The sequence below is a fragment of the Semicossyphus pulcher genome, unplaced genomic scaffold (genome assembly GCF_022749685.1).
Source record: "Semicossyphus pulcher isolate SPU_LCO1_2020_fin unplaced genomic scaffold, fSemPul1.0.p SCAF_22, whole genome shotgun sequence".
Classification (NCBI taxonomy): Eukaryota; Metazoa; Chordata; class Actinopteri; order Labriformes; family Labridae; genus Semicossyphus; species Semicossyphus pulcher.
Window position 1 is genome coordinate 12635308 of NW_027211696.1, and position 20894 is coordinate 12656201.

Genomic DNA, 20894 nt, shown 5'->3' on the forward strand with positions numbered 1-20894 from the left:
GTGTAAATGTCATCTCTGCTACAGCGAGCAGGTTTTTTATTTTTGGATATAAAAGGTGTTATGTTAAAACTTTTTTAAGCATTAACCATGAAATTTTTCATCTGTCGTTCCATTTGTCATTCCAGAAGCTCCTCCCCTGGGCCTATGACATCACATGGGCGGAGCCACTTAAAGGGCTAGGGATGACATGATGGTTGGTCCCACTTCACATGCCTTAAGTAAGGAAGCTTATTGACAATTTTGGGAGCATGTACCATCTAATCAGACGGGCTGTTCCAATATCAAGTGGGCCACAGCCAGCAGGGCAGTGTCCTTTTGTTCTCCACATTGGTGGTCATCTAATCTGCTGTAAGCACCTGGGTTAGGAAGTTAAAGTTTTCACTGCATTATCCACATTTATATTGCATGGAGGAAAAAAAAAGTCAAGAACGACTTCTTTGGATTAATTACAAAGTGGCAGACCCATGTCAATCCCATCTGTCATCACTTACAAGCCTACTTTCATTGCAGTCGGATTCTTTTAGCCCCGTTTTTATCTTTTCTTATGTCCATCTGAATCGTCCTTTACATCTTTCCTCGGCTTCATGATGTTTTTCACTGACATGGAAAGAGCTTAAGAGCTTAAGGAGGTGATCAACTTTTTTTTTGACAATTCAACTTCTATTTCTTCTAGAGATAGACCGATATGTTTTTTCAGGGCCGATACCGATTATTAGTAGTCAAGGAGGCTGATAACCGATATTTGAAGCCGATATTCATTTGCAATAAAAGTGGAAATATTGGCGTCAAAATTTTGAATAATACAAACTCCAACGCTCAACTTTGTTTAAATGCCTTTAAGCATATGCATCAGAGCCAAAATAACCCAGTTATTACCGATAATAACCGGCCGATAATCGGTCTATCCCTAATTTCTTCAATAGTTCTATCAATAGAGCGTGATACAGAGCGTTAGCACGACCCAAGTCCTGCCATTTTTGCTCTTTGCTCCAATACAGTCGAGCATCTTGGTACCCGGCAGAACTTGGGTCAACTTTGCCCACATCCTATTTGAAAGAGGTTTCTGTGGCACTGAGGACCCACCCACCATTTCCTGCCACTAATGCAGAGAAACACAAGGGGGCAGAGTTGAAAAGAAAAGGTGGGAATATTTTAAAAATTGTCTGCGACTGTGTTAAACAATGACAGCAGGTCACTGGGGGTGCTTCTTACTTATTGACAGCAGGGATCGTGTTGTTTGTTTCTTTCCTATTAGAAGCTGGTATCATCTTAACAACCCACAGGAATGTGACAGGTAGATCTTTCAAAATAAGAGTCCACTGACAAGGAAATATAAATATGCCTTCTAATAGTTAAATTAATCTTGTACACTGACTAAGAAGATACATAAAAGCCTTATACAATAATGAACCAATGTTCATAGTGTTTGATAGATGTAAGAAAATTCCTTGTAATAGGTTAAAAAATGTATTCATTAAGAAATAAACATGTGGCATACGTTCGTCTTCATCTCATTTCTCACACATACATTAAGAATGAATGAGAAAGGAGCGACGGAGGAAAAGAGCATCCACTGGTAAGGAAAGCAGGAGACACTTCTCCACTGACTACTGTTGCCAGGTTACCAAAAACATTCAAAAAAAGCAAGAGTTATTTTCAGACGAGCTAGAAACAAAAAAAAAAAACAATGTAACAGAAAGGGCAGACACAAGCGACTGGTAAAATGTGATCATTTTTGTTATTGTTTAAAAATGCATTATTCACTTACAGCAATGAAAAGTCAACGACGCTGTTCGCTGACCTTTGGTTCAAGATACTCCGGAGCAATCTGCACTTTCAGAATAAAAGCCCTTCTTTGCTCAAGCACACAAACATGTGACTCTGTACACTGACTGAGGCTGTTCTCTCCCACCGCCTCCCACAGAGGCATCCCAGTGATATTAATCATTAAACTGTTCACAGGCACAACTTATCAAAGGCAAAGAACTCCTTAAAGAAGTTAGCTTCTCTGTCCTCGCATGGGAAATATTATGTTAACTTTAATATAGATAAATAGTCTGATGACTCTCTCGTCTCATCTAGTTATTATGATTTAATATAAAGCTAAGCTATTATATGCTTATTACACGGCTGTGATAATACTTGATTCTGATTGGTTAATCACGGCATTCTGAGGTCTGCTATTTCTCGATAGCAGACCGTTGTTATGAAGAACAGACCGTAGCTATAGGGATACCGTGGACCGTGTGAACACTCTGTTCTGATAGGCTGAAGAGTGACAATTAACTCTTGAGAATTGAACACCTGTGAAGTAAAGTTGAAACAGTCTGATCACCTTTCTAAATTAATGCGCTAGCTACGTATCAAACTGTATATTAAATGAGTAAACAAAGCAACAGGGACACAGTCAAAGCCTCCTTGTTTTCAGAATAGCATCAAGTTACAACAACGAGGGCCTTTCATAAACAATTCAGGATACATGACAACTTTGATGACGGGGCTGTATGCAGCTAAAGAGAGAGAAACTGAGAAGTGAATAATACAAAAGTGTTTACAACACTTACTGCGGTCTTTTTTGTGCCACATCCTCTGAACACCACAGGATGGTGCCTGTAGCGCACAAGCTGCAAGAAGTACGCTGCACCTCTGAACTTAATGACACTAGCATCTTACGACTTGGCCATGACTTTCATTTGTTCAGGAAAACCTTGTTTTGGCTTTGGTAACAATGACATGGCTACTTGGCTAGCTATTTTTGTTGTTAAACAAACTATAATATTAAATTTACTTTTTGTCAAATATCAACCATGCTGACTTTTAATCTTGCTATCATGCTGTTAGCTTTCATGCTAGTAGCTGAGACGAAGCTCTCTATGAGCTACGCCGCGGACTACAAATATCTCCCTGACATGTTTGAGACTGGTGTGGGCAGCTCGCTAGCGTTATTATCAAATAAGGCAAGCTGAAACTGGAGTCAAAATGCAAATCATTAAGTATGGAGCACCAAAAGTTGAAGGCAATAATTTGTATATTGTGTGCATTTATCTTGTGGTAGCAACATAAAATCTTGTGCGCAAGATAATCATAAAATGTTTTTTTATTGTAATGAGTTGTTGAATTTGCAAGCTCTGTCTTGATTAATTAATATTAAGTCAAACCTCCATGTTTAATGAAAATATATACTAAAGTTACACAACATTGAGTTACCATTATGTTCACCTTGAATGGAATAGGCAGGGTGTATTTTCTTGCCCCACATCGTGATCTAATACGAGCCTGTTCGCGGCCATATTTTATTAATATTTTTGCCTGCTGTTATACAATGTGTGTATGTGTGTGTGGATATGAGAGAGAGAGTTAGTGTGTATGTGTTTCTTAAAGGCTCAATGAAACACAATCATGAATGGCAAAGGGAAACAATGTTGATAGCCTACTTGAAGAGAGTACAGTGATGTAAGAATGTCCTGTGTGGACAATAACATCCACAGCCTTGAGAGCTCATTTTCATAATCATGTCTGGGGCATCATTTGAGCCTCCTGTGAATGGTTCATTAAAAAAGCAGCGGAAGTGAGGATCACATATGAGTTACTAACCTAATTCACTAGTTTATTATGAGATAGAGAGATAGTCTATATCCAATTATAATGTTTTCTTTATTTATTATATAATGGATAAATATAGGCTTTTGTTGGTATTTGACTAGCTGTCATTTAGTGCCACATCTGTCACAAAAAGTCACAACTGACGTTTGCTAGTGAGCCAGAAGGCTAAGCAACCTGGCTAATATCTTTAGCTTGTACAAAAGTATAAAATTTATAAGGTTTTATGTTTACAAGTTGGTAAAGGGATTAGTGCCCTACTTACCACGTCAGTAACACACTTGTTAGCTGTCGCAGGCGATATGTAGTCCAAACAGTCCTGGGGCTCTGCTGGTAGCTAGCCTACATATCACTCACAGAAAAGCCTCTATATCAGCAGCCCGCGGGTCGCCGAAAGTAACAAAGCAGCTATCAATGTAACTAATACATAAAAGCGGGAAACCGCTGATTTGTTTCATTAGTTTTTCACAGCTTCTAGCTTACCTGAGGCCGCTAGCAGTAACAGCCCCAACACGGAAACGCTACTTCGGGGAAATTCGATGGAGCAGAATGACGCCTTCCTATTGGCTGAAATAGCTTTAGCTTGATTTGTGGTGCGTTCAGGCACTATACAATGTATTCGTTTTTTAATGAACATACTTTGGGAACACACTAATCTGCTAAATGCAATGTAATGCCTTAATGAAATCTGAGTGGGACTTTTAATCCGGAAATGACATTCTTAAACGACCCCCCGCCTCTCTAATGAGCTAGGCTACATGAGAACAATGCATTGAACGCCGTTTTCAGCCGCAGAGAACGCCGCTTTTTTCGCACGCTCTGGCGAAGTACATGAGAACGCCGCTTTTTAAGCAGTAATAGGGCGCCGAAAACGCTACTGTTTACGCCTTAAAAGGCAAAACGCTAGATTTCGTGCGTTTTTCACGAAGCGTATGTGCCCCCTCTTTTGTTTTGCACAGACAGTAAGTTCAAGGTTTCTATGACAGTGAGGAGCGAAGCCAGAACAAAGCTATGGAACCATTAAAGGTGCTAAAAGGCTGCAGTTCTGTGTTGTAGTTGCAATTCGTTCCTAATAGCCTTATATATGCCTCTTTTTTTATTTTTTATTATTAGTTGAAATATTGATTTTCATAAAATATATATTGACTGTGCCTGTTGTGCTGGCATAAACGATATAACGGATCAACAAACGATTTTTTGTGTGAATGTTGAAAAGTATGGAAGCCCTGAGCTGACATGCATCCAGAGATAAGAAAAAGAAGTTGTGAAAACAACTGGAATGACTCGAAAAAAAGTACAATACAACAATGTAAGACTAAAAAACAAGTGGTGAATGAACAGTGTATAAATATTTAATCCTCTGAATGCTGAAAATGATCATACACACTCATTTTGAAATGAATACAGACAATACAGAAAATTAGTGAGAAAGGTTTGAATTTTGTAATCGTTTTGTAATTGTGATGCACACAGGCCTTCAAATTGCAAAATGCACCTCATTTGTTGTAATAAAAAAATAATAAAAATAAATCTTGAAGCAGTAAACTCATTGGGTCAAAATAAATAAAAACATCTTTAATTTTGCAGACCATGGTTCTTGCAATACGTTTATACATTTAAATAGGTGTATACTTTAACCACTGTTATTTTTCCTGTACTTTGATGCCAGAACACATCAACACATATGTAAAGCAAAGTTGTAAATAGATTGTATTTGTCTGTTGTTGACCTTCAAAGTTGCATGGCTTGTGTTATTTCTTTTGACATCACAATGTTTAGACAACTTTACTTTTGTGCCTCTTGAGTCATGACGTATTTGATAAACAATTCACTTTCTACGTCTTTACTTATTTTTTCCTTTTTGGCTTGTACTTCTTTACTTGGTCACCAGAGGGCGCTGTGGCCCCAGTTGTGGAAGTTGGTGCCATGAAAATATAAAAGCATTTCAGTGCCATGCTGAGCTACAGAAACATTTTCCTATAAACAACGTAGGCTATTTCCTAATGTAGCCTATGTGTTGTACCGTAAATATCTGAATATGACTATTTAGGTTTAAAATAATTATGTTTAAAAGGTATTCTGATATTAAATTATCGTTTCATACATACATGAGGAATCTGCATTTTTCCCACAACCTACACTTATAAAGGAAATGAGTTTCACTGACGGCCATACTGCACCCTCTGAATATGTCTGAACTGTGAGAAATGCGCAGAGGAGGCTGGTTAATAATTCAGATGGTAGAAAGTGTTCCTGTGGAAAAGGCTGACGTGTCATGGTGCCACTCCAGATTGATCCTGCAGGAGTAATAATCCGTTCATAAATGTGTGAGGCAGTGTCTGTGAATAATTAAACATCTGTGGAAAAAGAAGTGATAAACGCTTAATGGGATAAAATGTGATGAATTGATATTTAAGTCAGCGTAAACGACAGATAAACCGTTTATTTCTGCTTCAGAGGGAATATGCGGTCACACTTTTAAAGTGGCACTGACTCCATTATAGCGCTATTATTCGACCTTTATCACCCTTGGCATTTTGGATGCTTGGGTTTTTATTTCAAGTTTACTTTTAGAGATTTAATCTTGCTTAATGTCAAACATTAGAGGTTTGCTGTGAAAGTAATCCTTCTTCCCACGTTAGTCATTCCTACCATCAAAGTCACATAATGCAGCTTGGGCTGTGACTCTCTGCGGGGTCACCTGAGTCACTCTCAAGGGAGAACGTCAAACTGCAAGGTCGCTTTGAAGAACCACGCTGACGCCTTGGAAGGCATCTGGAAAATGAAGATTTCTAAAGCGTCAAAGACGTTGGATTACTTAGAAATACAGATCAGTGCTCCTTAATTACAATCACTTTTATTGTTCCATACAAGCACTGCTTTAAGAATGTTCATCAATAAAAATAGAAACAAATACACATTCAGTAGAAAGGCGACCCACACGTCCTCAGACTGAGGCAACAGATGAGCTTCATCTCCTCGTCAAGTTTTAGAAGGAGTCCCACCATCATCATCTCGACCAGGTGAGCTCCTGCAGGTGCTGCAAGGTCCGTCAAACTCTTACGTAAGAAGTGACACTGCTGCATCTGTGTTTTAAGTTTCAGTGTCAGAGGTGCGGTCCACCTGGGCCGAGGACAATGTTCACAACCAGATGCAGCCAACACAAGAGAAGCTCGAGGTACCTTCCAAGAGCTCAGTGGCGATCACAGCTTTCCTGTGGAGGGGGAAAACAGAGGTGTACCGCACAAGTAGAAGAGGAAAGACACTCAGTTAAATATGTTAAACACGCCCAGGTTTTTTATTGGTTTTCAGTCTTTATTTCAGGCTGAAACTAAGCTTATTTGCAATTTGGAAACTGTTCTGCAATTAGTTTAACAAATTCAATTAATGTAAAAAGTACATGAAACCAAATAAAGTGCAACTCAGTCTGAAACTTCATCCAAATCTATAAAGCAAAGTACACATAAAGTAATAATCTCAAAGATTTTCATTTAAATAAATGTCTGTTAAGTCTCTATCTATCACCGAATGAGGTAACACAATGGTGATTGAGCGCCCAGTTAGTGACACGTTTTCCATCACCCAGCAGTGGTTGGTCTGCCAGAGAGGGTAGGCGGAGCTAAGCGGCTGCTTTTCCGGTCTCTGCAAGTGTTGCGAGTAAACAGTAATCTACTATGGCTGAACAAACAAAGAAAAGATCGATGACTACAGATACAACTTCAAAAATAAGTGAAAATACAAAGAAAAAGAAACAAATTCAACGCTCACATGAAGGCAAACAGTCTAAAGCGACCGTCAGCGAGGAAAATCAAGAGTTACAACCGGAGCCAACCGTGGACGTCACACATGCGACACTGTCTGGATATCTGGGAAGTTTATCGCCATAGGTTACGCCAAAGAGAACAAAACTGAGATCTTTGACATTACAACTTTAATGGAAGAAAAATGAGCAGAAATACTCAAATATATCATATAATGATGTATATAATGGTCCAAATAAGAAAATACAAGAGACTTGTGCTTGTATATTTAGTCCTTCAGGAAAGGGAACATGGTGTTTTGTTGTGTGCAACACAATTAGCAGAATGTGGTTAATGGATCATGTGGAAGAGAAAATGTAGTTAAATGTAATGTAGTTAAGTGTGAGGGCTAAAAGTGGTTAGTAAAAAGCTGCAGGAACAGATGGTTATTTAGTTCAATAAGTGAAGACTGTGGGAAACACGCGAGAATAAAGATCCTTTACTGAACAGTAAAACATTTCAGCCGGCTTCAGCTGTTTGTCCTTAAATGATTTGCCATCATGCGGCTCAATCCGGACTTTGCACATCTCACTGGCAGAAAGAGATCACACCACTCGCCTACAGCCAAACACGCAGAGCCGATTCAAACTGATGCACACGATGCAAGTCGACCCGGGCAACACACTCGGATGCAAGAGCATGGACCTACCCAGGCCTTTTCCCATCTCTTTAGCAGCTGCTCATGCTCTGTGAGCGCACCTCTCCACTGGTTCAAATCCCTGGATGGAATGCTCTCCTCATCTGTCGAATAACAACATCTTTTATGGGTAGAAACCATTACAAGTACGGAGTCACAGGAGTGCCTTAAAAATAAAAAATGTGTAACAAAATTATTATCATTTTTTTTTAATGAATATTTTTCCACTTAAATTTAAAATTAAAAAAAAGAAACAAACAAAAAATAAATAAATTTAAAATGTGGAAATTTAAAGAAAAAGAGGAGGACCCAGCTGATTGACACCTGGCTCTTTAAGGGATAACAAAAGAAATAAGAAATATAAAATAATATTTGGAAAATTGGACTAATTAATATGCATAAAAATATAATTTTAAATATTTTTTTTTACCTTTATAAAATTTTATGTCTTTATTTTTCCACATTTATTTTCCATTGGCACCACTTTGACTCCATACACAAATGCTCCTCTCTGGACTAATGACATATTACCAGTGTCAGCTCTACTCTACTCTTTTACCTCTCTACATGCATTACTTTGAATACCATATGTATATTTATTAAGCCACACAACACCGGGTGTAGATACCTCCGATCGTGAGGTGGACGTCCACCTCAGACATGTCATTTCCTGTGCTGGCCTCAGCGACACAGTTGTAACGGGCGTCCTTGATCAGCGGCCCCTCTCGGAGCCAGCTGCTCACTAGGACCTCCCTCTGACCCAGCGGCCGGCGGTACTCCATTATGGGCGTGTCCAGGGTGTGGCCGTTTATAAGCCAGTGAATGTGGACGTCACTGGGACCTGAGGGACAGAATCGGACTGCTTGTTTGACCCCTTAAGGTCGAGACACTGACACGCCACAGAGACATACCGTACATGGAATGGAATACTTGCTTTAGGTAGGTTCGTTTTTGTTTACATATAATGTTTATAATAGTGTGAAGGCTAACTATTTTGGTACAGTTAAAAAATATAAAAAAAGATGACCAAAAAATGTAAGATGTTGAAAACGTTTACGATTTATTTAGCCTCCCTAGCAATAGCAACAGTCTCAAAATGTTCCCTAGAATTATGTACATCTTCCAACTGTATTTTTCCATATATACACATATATTTACACGTGTTTACAGGCACCGAAAACGACCCAGATAAAGTATTGAGATGCAAGACATTTAAGCATTTGTTCTGAGAAGATAAAAAGGATCCACTTCCGAATTTGACATCATCAAGTCAGGGTGCTGTTATACAATAATATACACAGAACTGTACCTCTCGTTTACATTGGGTTGATAAATATGAGACAACCAGATCACTGAGAGGTTGACTGTTAATCCAGGTTTGACTTTTTAAGCATTCGCTCGTGTAACAGGCATCAGATGAGACGCCTAAAAAGAGTCGGGGCAGGCTTGTTTTTCACAAATCCAGAAACACACACACACACACACAGTACCCTGGTTAGTTTTTAGGAAATGGTAACATGCACGGTGTAAAAATGAGTTAAAAAAAAATGGCACAGAGAAAAGGAGGGGTTAAAAAGTGAGAGGAAAACATTTCCCAACTGAGCACGACAGTCAGTGAGCTGAGTCAGTGTCGCAGGCACCACTCACCCAGGGCCAGGCAGAAGAGCAGGAATGCCTCCTGGGCGTGAACCCCCCAGGCCTGGTCCTTCAGCAGGGGAGGCAACAGCCTCACCTCTGCCTCCCGAGCCTCCACGTTGTGGGGCTTGTTGTAGGTAGAGGCGGAAGAAGAAGAAGAAGAGGAGGAGGAGGAGGAAGGGAGGGCAGAGGGGATGCTACTTCCAGAGGACAGGAAGGATGAAGTGTCGACAGGAGAGGAGGCTGTGAGGGAGGGAGTGATGGAAAAAGAGTGTTGAGGGAGAATAGAAAGCAGGGGTGACATGCGAACAAACAAAGGGGCGACTAATGAATGAAGCCTACCATCTAAAAAAAAGCTGCAATAAATAAAATAAAAACAAATGAGGAGCTACTTACATAATAAACAAAAAGATATTACCACAGATGTGACTCATCTTTAAATAATAGATCTCTGAAAAGGTTCTAAAACTGAAGGTTTCATTAAAAATAATCCTAAAAAATAACTTCAGATTGTTTCCAGGGCTGCTTTAGAAAGAGAACAAGAGACGCCTGATATCAAGCATCATGTCACACTGAACAACATGTTATTAACAGACCACATAAGGGAGGACGACTAGTAAAGGGTTAATACACAGGAGCATCAGAGATGTATCCATGTAGGAATGTCGACTTCACAGGAGGAGGATAAAGAACAACTCCATACAAGACAAGAAGTGGTTGATTTCTTACAGCATTTTTCTTTTATGCAAGTTGTCGCTCGTCTCTTTTTTTTCTGACCTCCAGACCTTCATCGCCACCTCACTGGGTGGGATTAAAGGAGTTTGGTATTTTTAAACCTGGGCCCTATTTGCACAAATGTGTGTCGAAATGACTCAGAGGAACAAAAACATTTGGAATCGGTCCAGTAGATGTCGTCCGCTGTAGCCGCGATATGGCCGCAATGGCTGTAACAAAATTCAGGGGCAACTGTGCCCGATCAAAGTCTGTCCACTAAAAGTGCTTGTTCTTGCCGCTGACAGGCTCAGATTGTTACTCCAGGTGTCCGACAACATTACGGAAATGATCCCTAAAAAGATTGTCCTTTTTTTAAGAGTAAGATCCTTTTTGTGTCACCATAAACAGAAGTCTCGCCCCGAAATCTCGCGGGTGATGAGATGTTACCTGAACAGGGCGGTGGAAGCGTGACTTAGAGTTGGAGATTGGATTTGTTTACGTAGAGGCCAGCAGGAATATATTTCTAAAGCCATGGCTGAATATTTAGAGTTCGACGATGAAGATGAGGCAGTTGAAATTGATGGCCAGGGCTTGATACCTCGGACATTACAACACTGTGTAACCATGTCGGAGGGTTTCCCCCTTCTGATCGCGTGGCTGTGCTGCAGACTTTCTTTCATGTCACCAAAATAAACTGGAGGCGGCGGCCAAGACCACAGGGACCAAACGGGCAACTATCGATTGAGACCGAACATATTACATGCATCTAAGTTCTTTACCTAGAAATGTCTGTTTATGGTTACACAAAAAGGATCTTACCCTTTCTTAATAATCTTAATAATATTGTCGGACACCTGAAGTAAGTGCAGTTGCCCCTGGATTATGGGTTAGGGTCAGCTACGGCAGAGGACATCTACTGGACCGATTTTGTTCCTGTGAGTCATTCGACACCCAAATTTGTACAAATAGGGCCCCAGGTTTAAAAACACAGAACTTCTCCTTTAAGGCCCACATATTGGGTGCTGCAGACGGCGACACAGCACAACAAAGCCGGGCTAAAGTGAGCAAACCTTCCCTGAGAAATGACCGTAACGTCGAAGCATTTACTCAAGTCCAAAATCCTACACATTGCTTTGAAAGAAAAAAAAAAACAACGCAGAAAGCTTATTATCATGCTGTACAAAAACAAGACTCCAATTTGGAAAACATCAAGGTAACTTACCAATTTGGTAAACAATGTTTCCAATTTGGAATTAAAGAAATAGCTTTTCTTGCTGGACTCAGCTGAGAGGTTACAGCTTCTGTCAGAACAGTTCTTACTTTAAGCTCTAAACCAGACAGCAGGACTTAACTTCATGTGACACTAGCATGCGTTTATATAGAGGAAACCACTTTGAAGGGTAAGTTGTGTGAATGTGCAGCAAGTTTTAAAACAGTCTCCGAGGAGGAACGGAAGCTCCATGCTAGCAGTAAGGTTCATCTGCGTCTGCAAACTGGATGGGCTGAGATTCACAGTCCACATCGAAGGGCTTCTCCTGAGACGGGCTGTCGCCTCCGAAACTGTGAGACGGGATCCGACCGTTGCCGCACTCCGGCTCGGTCTCGTACCCGGTGTCGCGGAGCGCCCGCAGGTTTTGAGAGGTCTGGCTGCCGTTCTGCGTCGGCTGCTCCGTCATGTTTATTTTGTCGGCCGCCGATGCTTCCATGAGCCCCGCCTCACAGGAGAGATACTCAGGCTGGTGGGCGCTCTTGTGCGTGCCCAGCAGAGCGGCTCGCAGGCGCAGGCAGGGCGCTGGGAGGTACTGCATGTAGCAGTTGTACGCCAGAGCGGCCAGGAAGAGGAGGAAGAACAGGAGGAAGAGGAGGAGAAGGGCCATGCTGTTGTTGTGCTGTAAGTACTCGGCCGCTGGGTCCAGGTTGTCCGGGCGGGGGGCGTTGGAGCTCTGAGGAAGATGCTGCTTTGGCTGGAGCTTGATTGTGCTGCTGGGGGGCGGGGTTAGTGATGAGTCAGTCTGGGGAGGGGAGGTGAGTTGGACTGTGGATGTGAAGCTGGGGGGGGCGAGGGCCGAAGTTAGTGGGGCTCTGTCTGTCTTACCATTACCTTCAGCTGCGTGTGTGCTAGACGTGTCCTGGCTGCCGAGGGTGGTGGTCGCATGGCCCGCCTGGTGGGGGGGTCTGGGTGGGAGATCCAGAGTGAGGACGTACGCAGACAGGAGGCGGGTGAAGTTCTTCCCGGCGGCGGGGGCCCATTCCACCGACCAGCACTCGTAGTGCCCTTGGTCCTCAGGAGCCACGCTGTAAATAAGGAGGCCGTTTTCCCCGATGAAGTGGAAGCGGGAGGCCTCGGTGAGGACAGAGCCGTTGAACTTCCAGACCACCTGGGCCAGGTTGGAGTGTACGAGGCACGGCAGCTCAGCAGAGCTTCCTGGTTTCACGGTCACACTCTGGTAGTCCTTCAGAGACCGGCCTGACACTGTGAGGAAAAACAGAGGGGAAAAATTGTTGAGGGCAGTTTAAGTCCGGCCTAGAGAGAGTGAACATGTGGTCTAAAACCCCTTTCCCTCAAACATTAGCGCGTTTACATGGGTTTTTTTAGACCCGGGAAGACCCGCTTATAGATGCCGATTGTCTCTTTTCCCATTGCCAGTGGAGTATACTCCTGTCGGTCTCTCTTTATTGTATCTATTACTCATTCAGTCTGTGTATCAAACTTGGCGCCGACAAATTTTGAACGATGTTCAAGCACTGCTCAGACAGAGATGGGCAGAATTTGTAACCGAGATGAGTTACCGACGGAGCATAGCATCATGCCGTAAAGGGGGCGGAGATTAGCGTGTCGACACGGGTTTTGTGTTCCCATCAATGCCGATCGGAGCCGAGGCGATATGGCCAAATGCAGCCCTCAAGGATGTAGACCGATACATCTGTCTGCTCGTATTATCGGCCGACATGGGCCATAACAGCCACATCGGTATCAGCATGACAAATTTGTTATTTTTTCAATTCAACATTTTTTAACAGAACATATGATTCAGGAAATCATGCTTGAGGTGGGTTTACATCATTTATAGTTTATGTTTTAGTGCATTTCTACCCAGTAGTTTACTAAACTCCCAGCACTGTCTGCAGCACATGTAGCAGAGCATCACAGCTGAGCAGACCTCTGCAGTTCAGTGCAAAATTGTGGCACAAACCAGGAGAAAAGGTCTGTTTTGATTCCAGCTTTCCTCACTGTAATAAAGCCTCTATATTCAGCTGTATATGAGCATGTTGCAGCTTACCTGACGGGCACTTGTCTGCGTCACCGTTCAGGCTCTGGATTAACCTCCTGAAAAAACAAACAATCATTGTTATTTTACAAACTGAATGAAGAAACATGTAGTCTGACACAGAAAGCAGGTCAAACAGGAAGCAGAACAAGTAAAGTTGTCTCTCGATGGCGGTTTTGTTTAATAATGCATGAGCAGAGCACCGGTATGAGGAAAAAAGATAGCAGGGTGATAGAGAGGGCGAGTGCTGTCGCTTACCGGAGCCGTTGGCTGGGAGTTTCAAAGATGTTGACGCAGGCAGCGGTGTGAGGGTCCCAGGCGCAGTACGGGTCTCTTGCGAGGATACAGTCGTCGCAGGACAGATACCTGCTGCAGAAGGCTGTGGGCGACTGGACTACACCCGAGTCTGAACCGGCATACAGCGAGCGCGTCTGTGGAAGGACAACGTTGTACATGTAAATATGATGCATGAAGGTCCCGATCAGATGGAGGCTTTTCTGTAGTGGTTTTCAAAGAGAGAGTCCATTTTTTACCACAATATAACGAATCTATTGAACACAATATTAAAGGTATAATAAGTAGGATTTTCCGAGACAATTAAAATATAGACTTTTACAAATATAATGTAATATAAATCCTCACTTATGGGCCTCTATACATGTGTGGTGGTGATTGGTGTGCAGACCCCTGTGAGACCCTTCCCTCTGCATCTATTCTGTTCTTTTGCTTTGTGGTTCCCTGAGCCAATCACAGCGTATAGGTGAGTGTGGGAGTGGTTCAAATTAGCAACTGGGCCGCATTCAGGCCGGCGAACATGGCGAAAGAGCGATGCAGAGTTGGCCTTCTTTCTGTTGGACAGGTAGGTGCCTCAAACCGGGTAGGACGAAGCTAAGCGGCGGTTAGCATGCTAGCGCAAAGGTAAGCGGGATGCTGTCGGTGTTAGCTTGACAGGGTGGGCGTGTTCTCGCATTAGAGAGTGTGAGAGTGGTCTTCTGGTGATGAGGAGGAACCAAGGAGGAGGGGCCCAGTTTGAATGTAAGGAAAAATCCTACTTATTATACCTTTAAGTATTTTAGCAAAGCAAAATAAATGGGAACAGTAACAGTTAGATTGGCAGCTAATGATTCGGTTGCCGCCCCCATCTGTTAGAACGTGCTCTGTCCGATCGGGGCGGAGGCTTTCACAACTTTCACATGACAAAAACAGAACTTATTGTTCACTTTAGGACTCACTTTTAAATGTCACAAAGCTGAACTTGCTAACATCAGACAAAGTAAACTTTAAAATATCTCCAGACAACCACAAGCAGACTCTGCAGACAAGATAAAGTTGCGGTCTCATCTAATTTGGAAGAGTGCTGGTTTTGCTTTCACACCATCTTGTTGAAACTTCCTGTTGTGAGTTTTTCAAAGCAAACTGAGCCTTTCAAACACACGCCAATTTAAATACACTTAGCTAAAACCAATGCAAATACATGCATGTTATACATAGAGGTCTTTCCATTATTTTGTCATCCAAATCTATACAATTGAGTTTAGGCTTAATAGCAGAAACACCTCTCTGTATAATGCAATACAGATCCACTTCCTTAAAAATGGATCATTCCTCTCTACAAAAAATATAACCTTCATGAAGTCGATATAATTGCAGGACTGTTGCATTTCTGCAGCTAGATGCACCAAATAAACTTGCAGCTGAGAGCAGCTGCCTCTCTAGGTGCTATATATATTTGCCGACTTCCTGCGGTGCAGTTGTCTCTCTCACTAAGCGTTACAGTGAAGGCACTGACCTCAGAGGACAGCAGGAGGTTCTTGATGGACTCGGAGTTCTTCAGGAGCTGAATCTCCTCCACAATGTGCACTTCTCCTCCGATCACCACCGACTTGTGCAGGACTCCCTTATCTAAAGACGAGAATAGCAGTATGTCAATCATTCAGCCAAACTAGAAGTATAAAATGAGCCTGTTTAAAACAAAAATTACAACAGAGCTTGACATGGACGCCCTTATCTATGTGTTCTTACCGGTTCCAGTAAAGATGACGTCGTAAATGTTCTTATCCAGGGCTCGGACCCTCTCCACGACGATCTGCGTGTAGTTGACGTCTTTGGTGATGAGGCGAGGCCCGTTGCCGATGGGCAGGACGGGATCCTCCAGCAGAGGGTGGTCCTTGACGAACTGAAGGGTCTTGTCCGGCAGGTGAAGAGAGCTGCTGATGTTCTGCTGTCGCATCTGGTTGTTAATGCACTGATGCAGGAAAAAAAGGCAGACAGGAGACATTGAAGCTCTGGACGTTTTTTTATTGTGCATGATATATACCGACTTATTAAACTCACCGCTCCAGGTCGTGGAGAAGGAGTGATGCCGTTGTAGCGCACCCACTTGGTGTGCGACTGCTCCACTGTGGCCTTCTGCATGTACTTGCCCTTGGAGAAGACCTCTTCCACAGCCGTCATGTTGTAAGCACAGACTGCCGACAAACCCACGTTACCCCTGGGGGACGAGGATGATGATGGAGTCGGCAGAGAGGTGGGGGAGGGAAGAGAGAATATTTAAGAACCTGGGTTTTATCGACACTATCGTACTATCCCAATACTCAAATCAGATCACTGACCACTGTGAGGTGAAGACCCCGTAGATGACCGTGTCCCTCCAGTCTGCCCCCTTCAGGATGAAGACGTCATGCACTACGTTGAAGACAAAGTTGAGCTCTGGCATGGAGCAGACCAGCTTGGCTTTCAGGAAGGATGTCCATTTCTTCTGCAGAGTGCGCTGACCCCCGAGGTCGCCCTGTGGAAAAAGACACATCAGCATGTTAGGCAATAAGAGAGGAAGAAATGAGGACAGGAGAGACAATGGCAGAGGATGAACGTGTGCGTAATTTCCACTGGGGATGGAGCGGGACATATCGGGTTTTATTGTTTCAGGTTGATTTCCTTACCAAAGTCTGTCTGAACATTGTTTGCTAACTGTCTTCATACAAAAGTTAGGATAAGCAGAGAGAAATGTTAATAAAAGAAGGAGTAGATAAACTTGTCTGAGACGCCTTTCAGTTATTAACGCGCTCTCAAAGCAATAACGTGCAGCAGCGAGTGGTGCTACAGTGCTGACGGATATTTCCACCTCTCAGGGCTGCTACACCTTATTGGCATGGGTCGCTGGGGCTGTAGGCTTTCTGAAAGGAATACCTGCAGACACAACTCAGGGCTAATAATAGAAGCTGTCATTTTAACACGCCTTCAGTGGGGCTATACAATGAAAACTCCGACATAAATGGACGATTTAGATAGAAATCTGTGGTTAAAGTGGGAGGAAAATCTTAATTTTTCCTGATAAACAAAATAAGTTTTCTGTTTCTGTTTTTTTTTTAAATTATGGCCTTCTGTTAAAGGAGCAGTCCGCCCCTGGAAAAAGCCGCTGCCAGTCAAGCTGGTGTTCTCTGTAACCGATAGAAGCAATAATATTTGAAATTGGTGCCATAGCTGTGGAGAAAGTTGTACAAACAGCTCGTGGTTTTGCCTGATCTACATTCCTACAACACCCAGCGTGCATTGCGCCCCTCCCTCTGGAAGGAACGTCCCAGCGAGAGACGCTGGAGTGAAATACTACTGTTTTCGCTGCAGGTAAATCGTACAGAATCCGAAATACGACGAGAATATATCGGTGGATTGTTTAAAAAAATCTTCAGGTCTGCAGTCTACATTTCAAACCTGACCTGAAGACATGACATTGGAGGCGGGCGTCCTAGATTGACGAAGTGTAGATTAGAAAGCCAGATGACACTTTTTATGTAGTCTGGTGGAGGTTTTCCAGGGCCCATTGGAGAAGCGGATAGTGTCCTCCAAAGGCACAGAGCCAAAATGCATTTGTTTCCTACCATAATGGCATTAGCTCCCCATGATAGCATGATAGGACTGAGGTTGAAAATCAGCGTACTGGCCCTTTAAGTGGAATTTTACTTAAAGTGTAAGATCTTTTTGCATAGATATGTTCAGGTACATTACATTAAGAAACAGGTTGACCAAATGCTTTGTTTGGTTTTTGATTTAATGCTAAATAAAACGATTCAATGGCATCACTTTTTAAAAAGACGTCCCTTAAGAAAAACTTGCTTTGGGAAGGGAACATACTTTTATGGCAGGTTTTAAGTTTAGTTTATCAAAGGTGTCACAGCTACTCAGTATTTTTGCTGACTTGTCATTGTGTCAGTCCGGGCTGGGGACTTGTATCTTATCTCTATCTAAAGACACCATAACTTAGAAACAGTACGAACATTGATACGAGCACAGGTTAGGGCAAGAAAAGAGAAACAAGACAATGGAAAGAGTGATCCCCAGATAGAGAGAGACGTGCACACACAGAGACAACAGGAGCATAAGGGCTAAAGAGGGATGCTTGCTGGTATGTGCAGATGGTGCGTGACGTGTACTGACCTTACAGACGCGCGCCACCCTGGGGATGAGCAGCTTGCCAAAGAATTCGTACTCAACCGACACCTCAGTGAAGAAGTAGTAGATTTTATCGTCCTCGCCGTCCGCTCTGTTTCTGCCTTCTTTGATGACGTCAGCGAAAACAAAACTGGGCTCTGAAAGGGAGGAAGGAGGACGATTGGACTGCTATAGTGAAAGCCTCATTGTAAGGAGAGGATTTTATTCTTATAATACAGCACAATCGATTCCATATGTTCACTATCATATGTTGTACAAACCCACCATTGAGCCATGATGTGGAGTACTCGGTCCTCAGCAGGGACTGTGATGGAGAGTATCTGGAAATAATCGGTTCACTGCCTAAGAAGTTATAAGCCGTCCCCGAGTACAGCTCTCCATCTGATAAAAAAAGCAGCACAAAAAGCAATTTATTGCCTCCCAAAAAAAACAGAGATTATTGGGGATTATTATGCATTTTACGGCACGGCTCACATCCAAAAGAGCTTTTGACGTAAAACTGGCCTCAACTCACCAACCATGACGGTCGTGAAGCTTTGCGAGGGGTCGAATGAGCACTTCCCCCTGCCGTCTTCAGGTCGGCCGTCCAGAGAGAAGTCGGCGAGGTTCTGAAAGAGGAACTCGAGGTTACATTTCAGGGAAACGGTTGTTGTGACGATGAGCACAAGTATTTGTTTAATGAGATTCATAAACCTACCAAGTAGTCGCACTGAGGTTGGAAGGCGTGTGTGCCGCAGACGTACAGCCGCTCGTCGTTCACGACTTGGAGCACTCGGATGTAGTTTAGACAATCCCGCTGAAAGGCAGAATCATTACTCACTCACCTTTTAAAGCAGACTAATTAGTAATTATGACACCATAAAGGTTATAAAAGATAAAACAACAAGCGACTCATTGAACTAACCTCTTTTGATTTTCCTTTCAGCGTGCACATCATCATCGGGTTTTCAGCTACTTTCCACTGAACCTTAAAAAACAAAAAGAAAATAGTTTATGATTTTACAGTTTTATTTATCTCGTCTCAAATATAATATTCTGATTTAGATACCTTGTTGTTTTTCACCGTCACGTTCTTCTTGCTGAGCTCAAAGATGGCCTCCCTGGCTCCCACATACAGCGCATCCTTCTTCTCACTCAGCAGCAGCGTGGAGTAGTTGAAGATCCCGGGCTCGGAAAACTCCATCAGATCTAAATCTAAGGGGGAAAAAAAAGTCACATTATTTTACAGTCAAAAGGTTTAATTCAAACCTGCTCAGCACACAACAGCAGTCTGACAAAGTTATACAGGAGAGATTGTTTTCAGAAGTTGGTGAATGCTGATGTTGCTCCATGTCAGCTGGGAGTTTAAACTGACTGCGTTTCGTTCTCTTGGGCGCCCCCTAATGGCGATAAACGGTGGCTGCAGGAGGACACTTCCCCTTAACCAGACGTCTATGGCTAAGCCTCCCTTTGTCACAGTTGTAACTTTTGATTTTCCTCGCTGACGGTCGCTTTCCTTTTTAGACTGTTTGCCTTCATCTGAGCGTCGAGTTTGTTTCTTTTTCTTTGGATTTTCACTTATTTTTAAAAGTTGTATCTGTAGTCATCGATCTTTTCTTTGTTTGTTCAGCCATAGTAGATTACTGTTTACTCGCAACACTTGCAGAGACCGGAAAAGCAGCCGCTTAGCTCCGCCTACCCTCTCTGGCAGACCAACCACTGCTGGGTGATGGAAAACGCGTCACTAACTGGGCGCCGCTGGTGATTTTTACCACAAATGTCGCCACAGACAGCCAGTCTGTAATACTGACAATGCAAAGGCTTTCATCAGTGGGCCATAGGCTCAATCACCATTGTGTTACCTCATACGGCGATAGATAGAGACTTAACAGATATTTATTTACATGAAAATCTTCGAAATTATTACTTTAAATAGGGACTTTACAAGTTCATAATATGTCAATATTCTGCGTAAAGCTTGTTTATGTGTCTCAAAGAGGCCAAAAAACTATCATGAGGAGTAAACTGGTAAATATGAATTAGAGCCTGATCAATATTGAATATTGTGGACTGATACAAATTATCAGGGGAAAGAGTCTACCTATTGACAATATGGCGGCCAGTATAGTACATTTTTTAATCTGGAATGAAACAGAACTTTCTGTGTGGATTTTGCACAGACATTACTTTGCAAAGGTAATCAGGAGGCTGCTTCCTATAACAAATAACTTCTGCTCAACTCACTGTGCTGCAGACACGGTGACACGCTCAGCTGTTCACACTAAATATTGACACCATTTCTAAATCACTCTAACATTGTTTTCATCATTATATGTTCTGTAAAAAGACGTTTAAACAACTGTTGATATGAGGAAACATACGCTGACAGTAATACATCTGTGTAAGACAAATAACGTCCGAATTATATATTCATCTGACTCTAATGTACGGAAGCCCTTAGCGGACATGCAGCCATACAATTTATTTTCTCGGTTTTCCTGTGATGACAATTTCAGCTTGTTTTCTCGAAATCTCAACTTATTTTCCTCGTTATCTCGGGATAACAAAGCTTGTTTTCTCGTGATAACGGGGTATTTTTTAAGCGACAGAGGCTGGTCACTGTGATATTACAGACCAGGACATGCCTTGCTGCCACTGCCCACACTAGTGAGGTAAGTTGAGCCTGTTTCTATGTTTGTTTGCAACTCCGGGGATACCAGTTAGGATGATCTGACGTGATGGTGGTGCCTTGTCGTTATCTTGTGATAAATAAGTCAAGATCTCCAGAAAACGAGCAAAAATGTACTCATTATA

The 20894-nt window shown here is 42.5% G+C and overlaps 1 protein-coding gene across 5 annotated transcripts in view; it reads right to left on the bottom strand.

Moving 5' to 3' along the window:
- Positions 1-5041: 5041 nt before the first annotated feature.
- sema4d (sema domain, immunoglobulin domain (Ig), transmembrane domain (TM) and short cytoplasmic domain, (semaphorin) 4D) overlaps positions 5042-20894 on the bottom strand; it is a 58312-nt gene continuing 42459 nt past the window's right edge. For 3 of the 5 annotated variants that reach the window (XM_069673111.1, XM_069673112.1, XM_069673114.1), the window contains 13 exons: positions 19150-19295; positions 19006-19068; positions 18799-18897; positions 18616-18709; positions 18366-18482; positions 18087-18238; positions 16268-16443; positions 15990-16146; positions 15678-15900; positions 15445-15557; positions 13914-14086; positions 13668-13714; positions 9828-12859 (listed from right to left, as the gene is read on the bottom strand). In XM_069673111.1, the coding sequence (XP_069529212.1) occupies positions 11850-12859; positions 13668-13714; positions 13914-14086; positions 15445-15557; positions 15678-15900; positions 15990-16146; positions 16268-16443; positions 18087-18238; positions 18366-18482; positions 18616-18709; positions 18799-18897; positions 19006-19068; positions 19150-19295 (2570 nt within the window). In that variant the 3' untranslated portion in view covers positions 9828-11849. Of the gene's footprint in view, positions 8142-8665; positions 8879-9684; positions 12860-13667; positions 13715-13913; positions 14087-15444; positions 15558-15677; positions 15901-15989; positions 16147-16267; positions 16444-18086; positions 18239-18365; positions 18483-18615; positions 18710-18798; positions 18898-19005; positions 19069-19149; positions 19296-20894 lie in introns of those variants that run through there. The other 2 variants (XM_069673116.1, XM_069673115.1) reach the window with 2 other exon arrangements.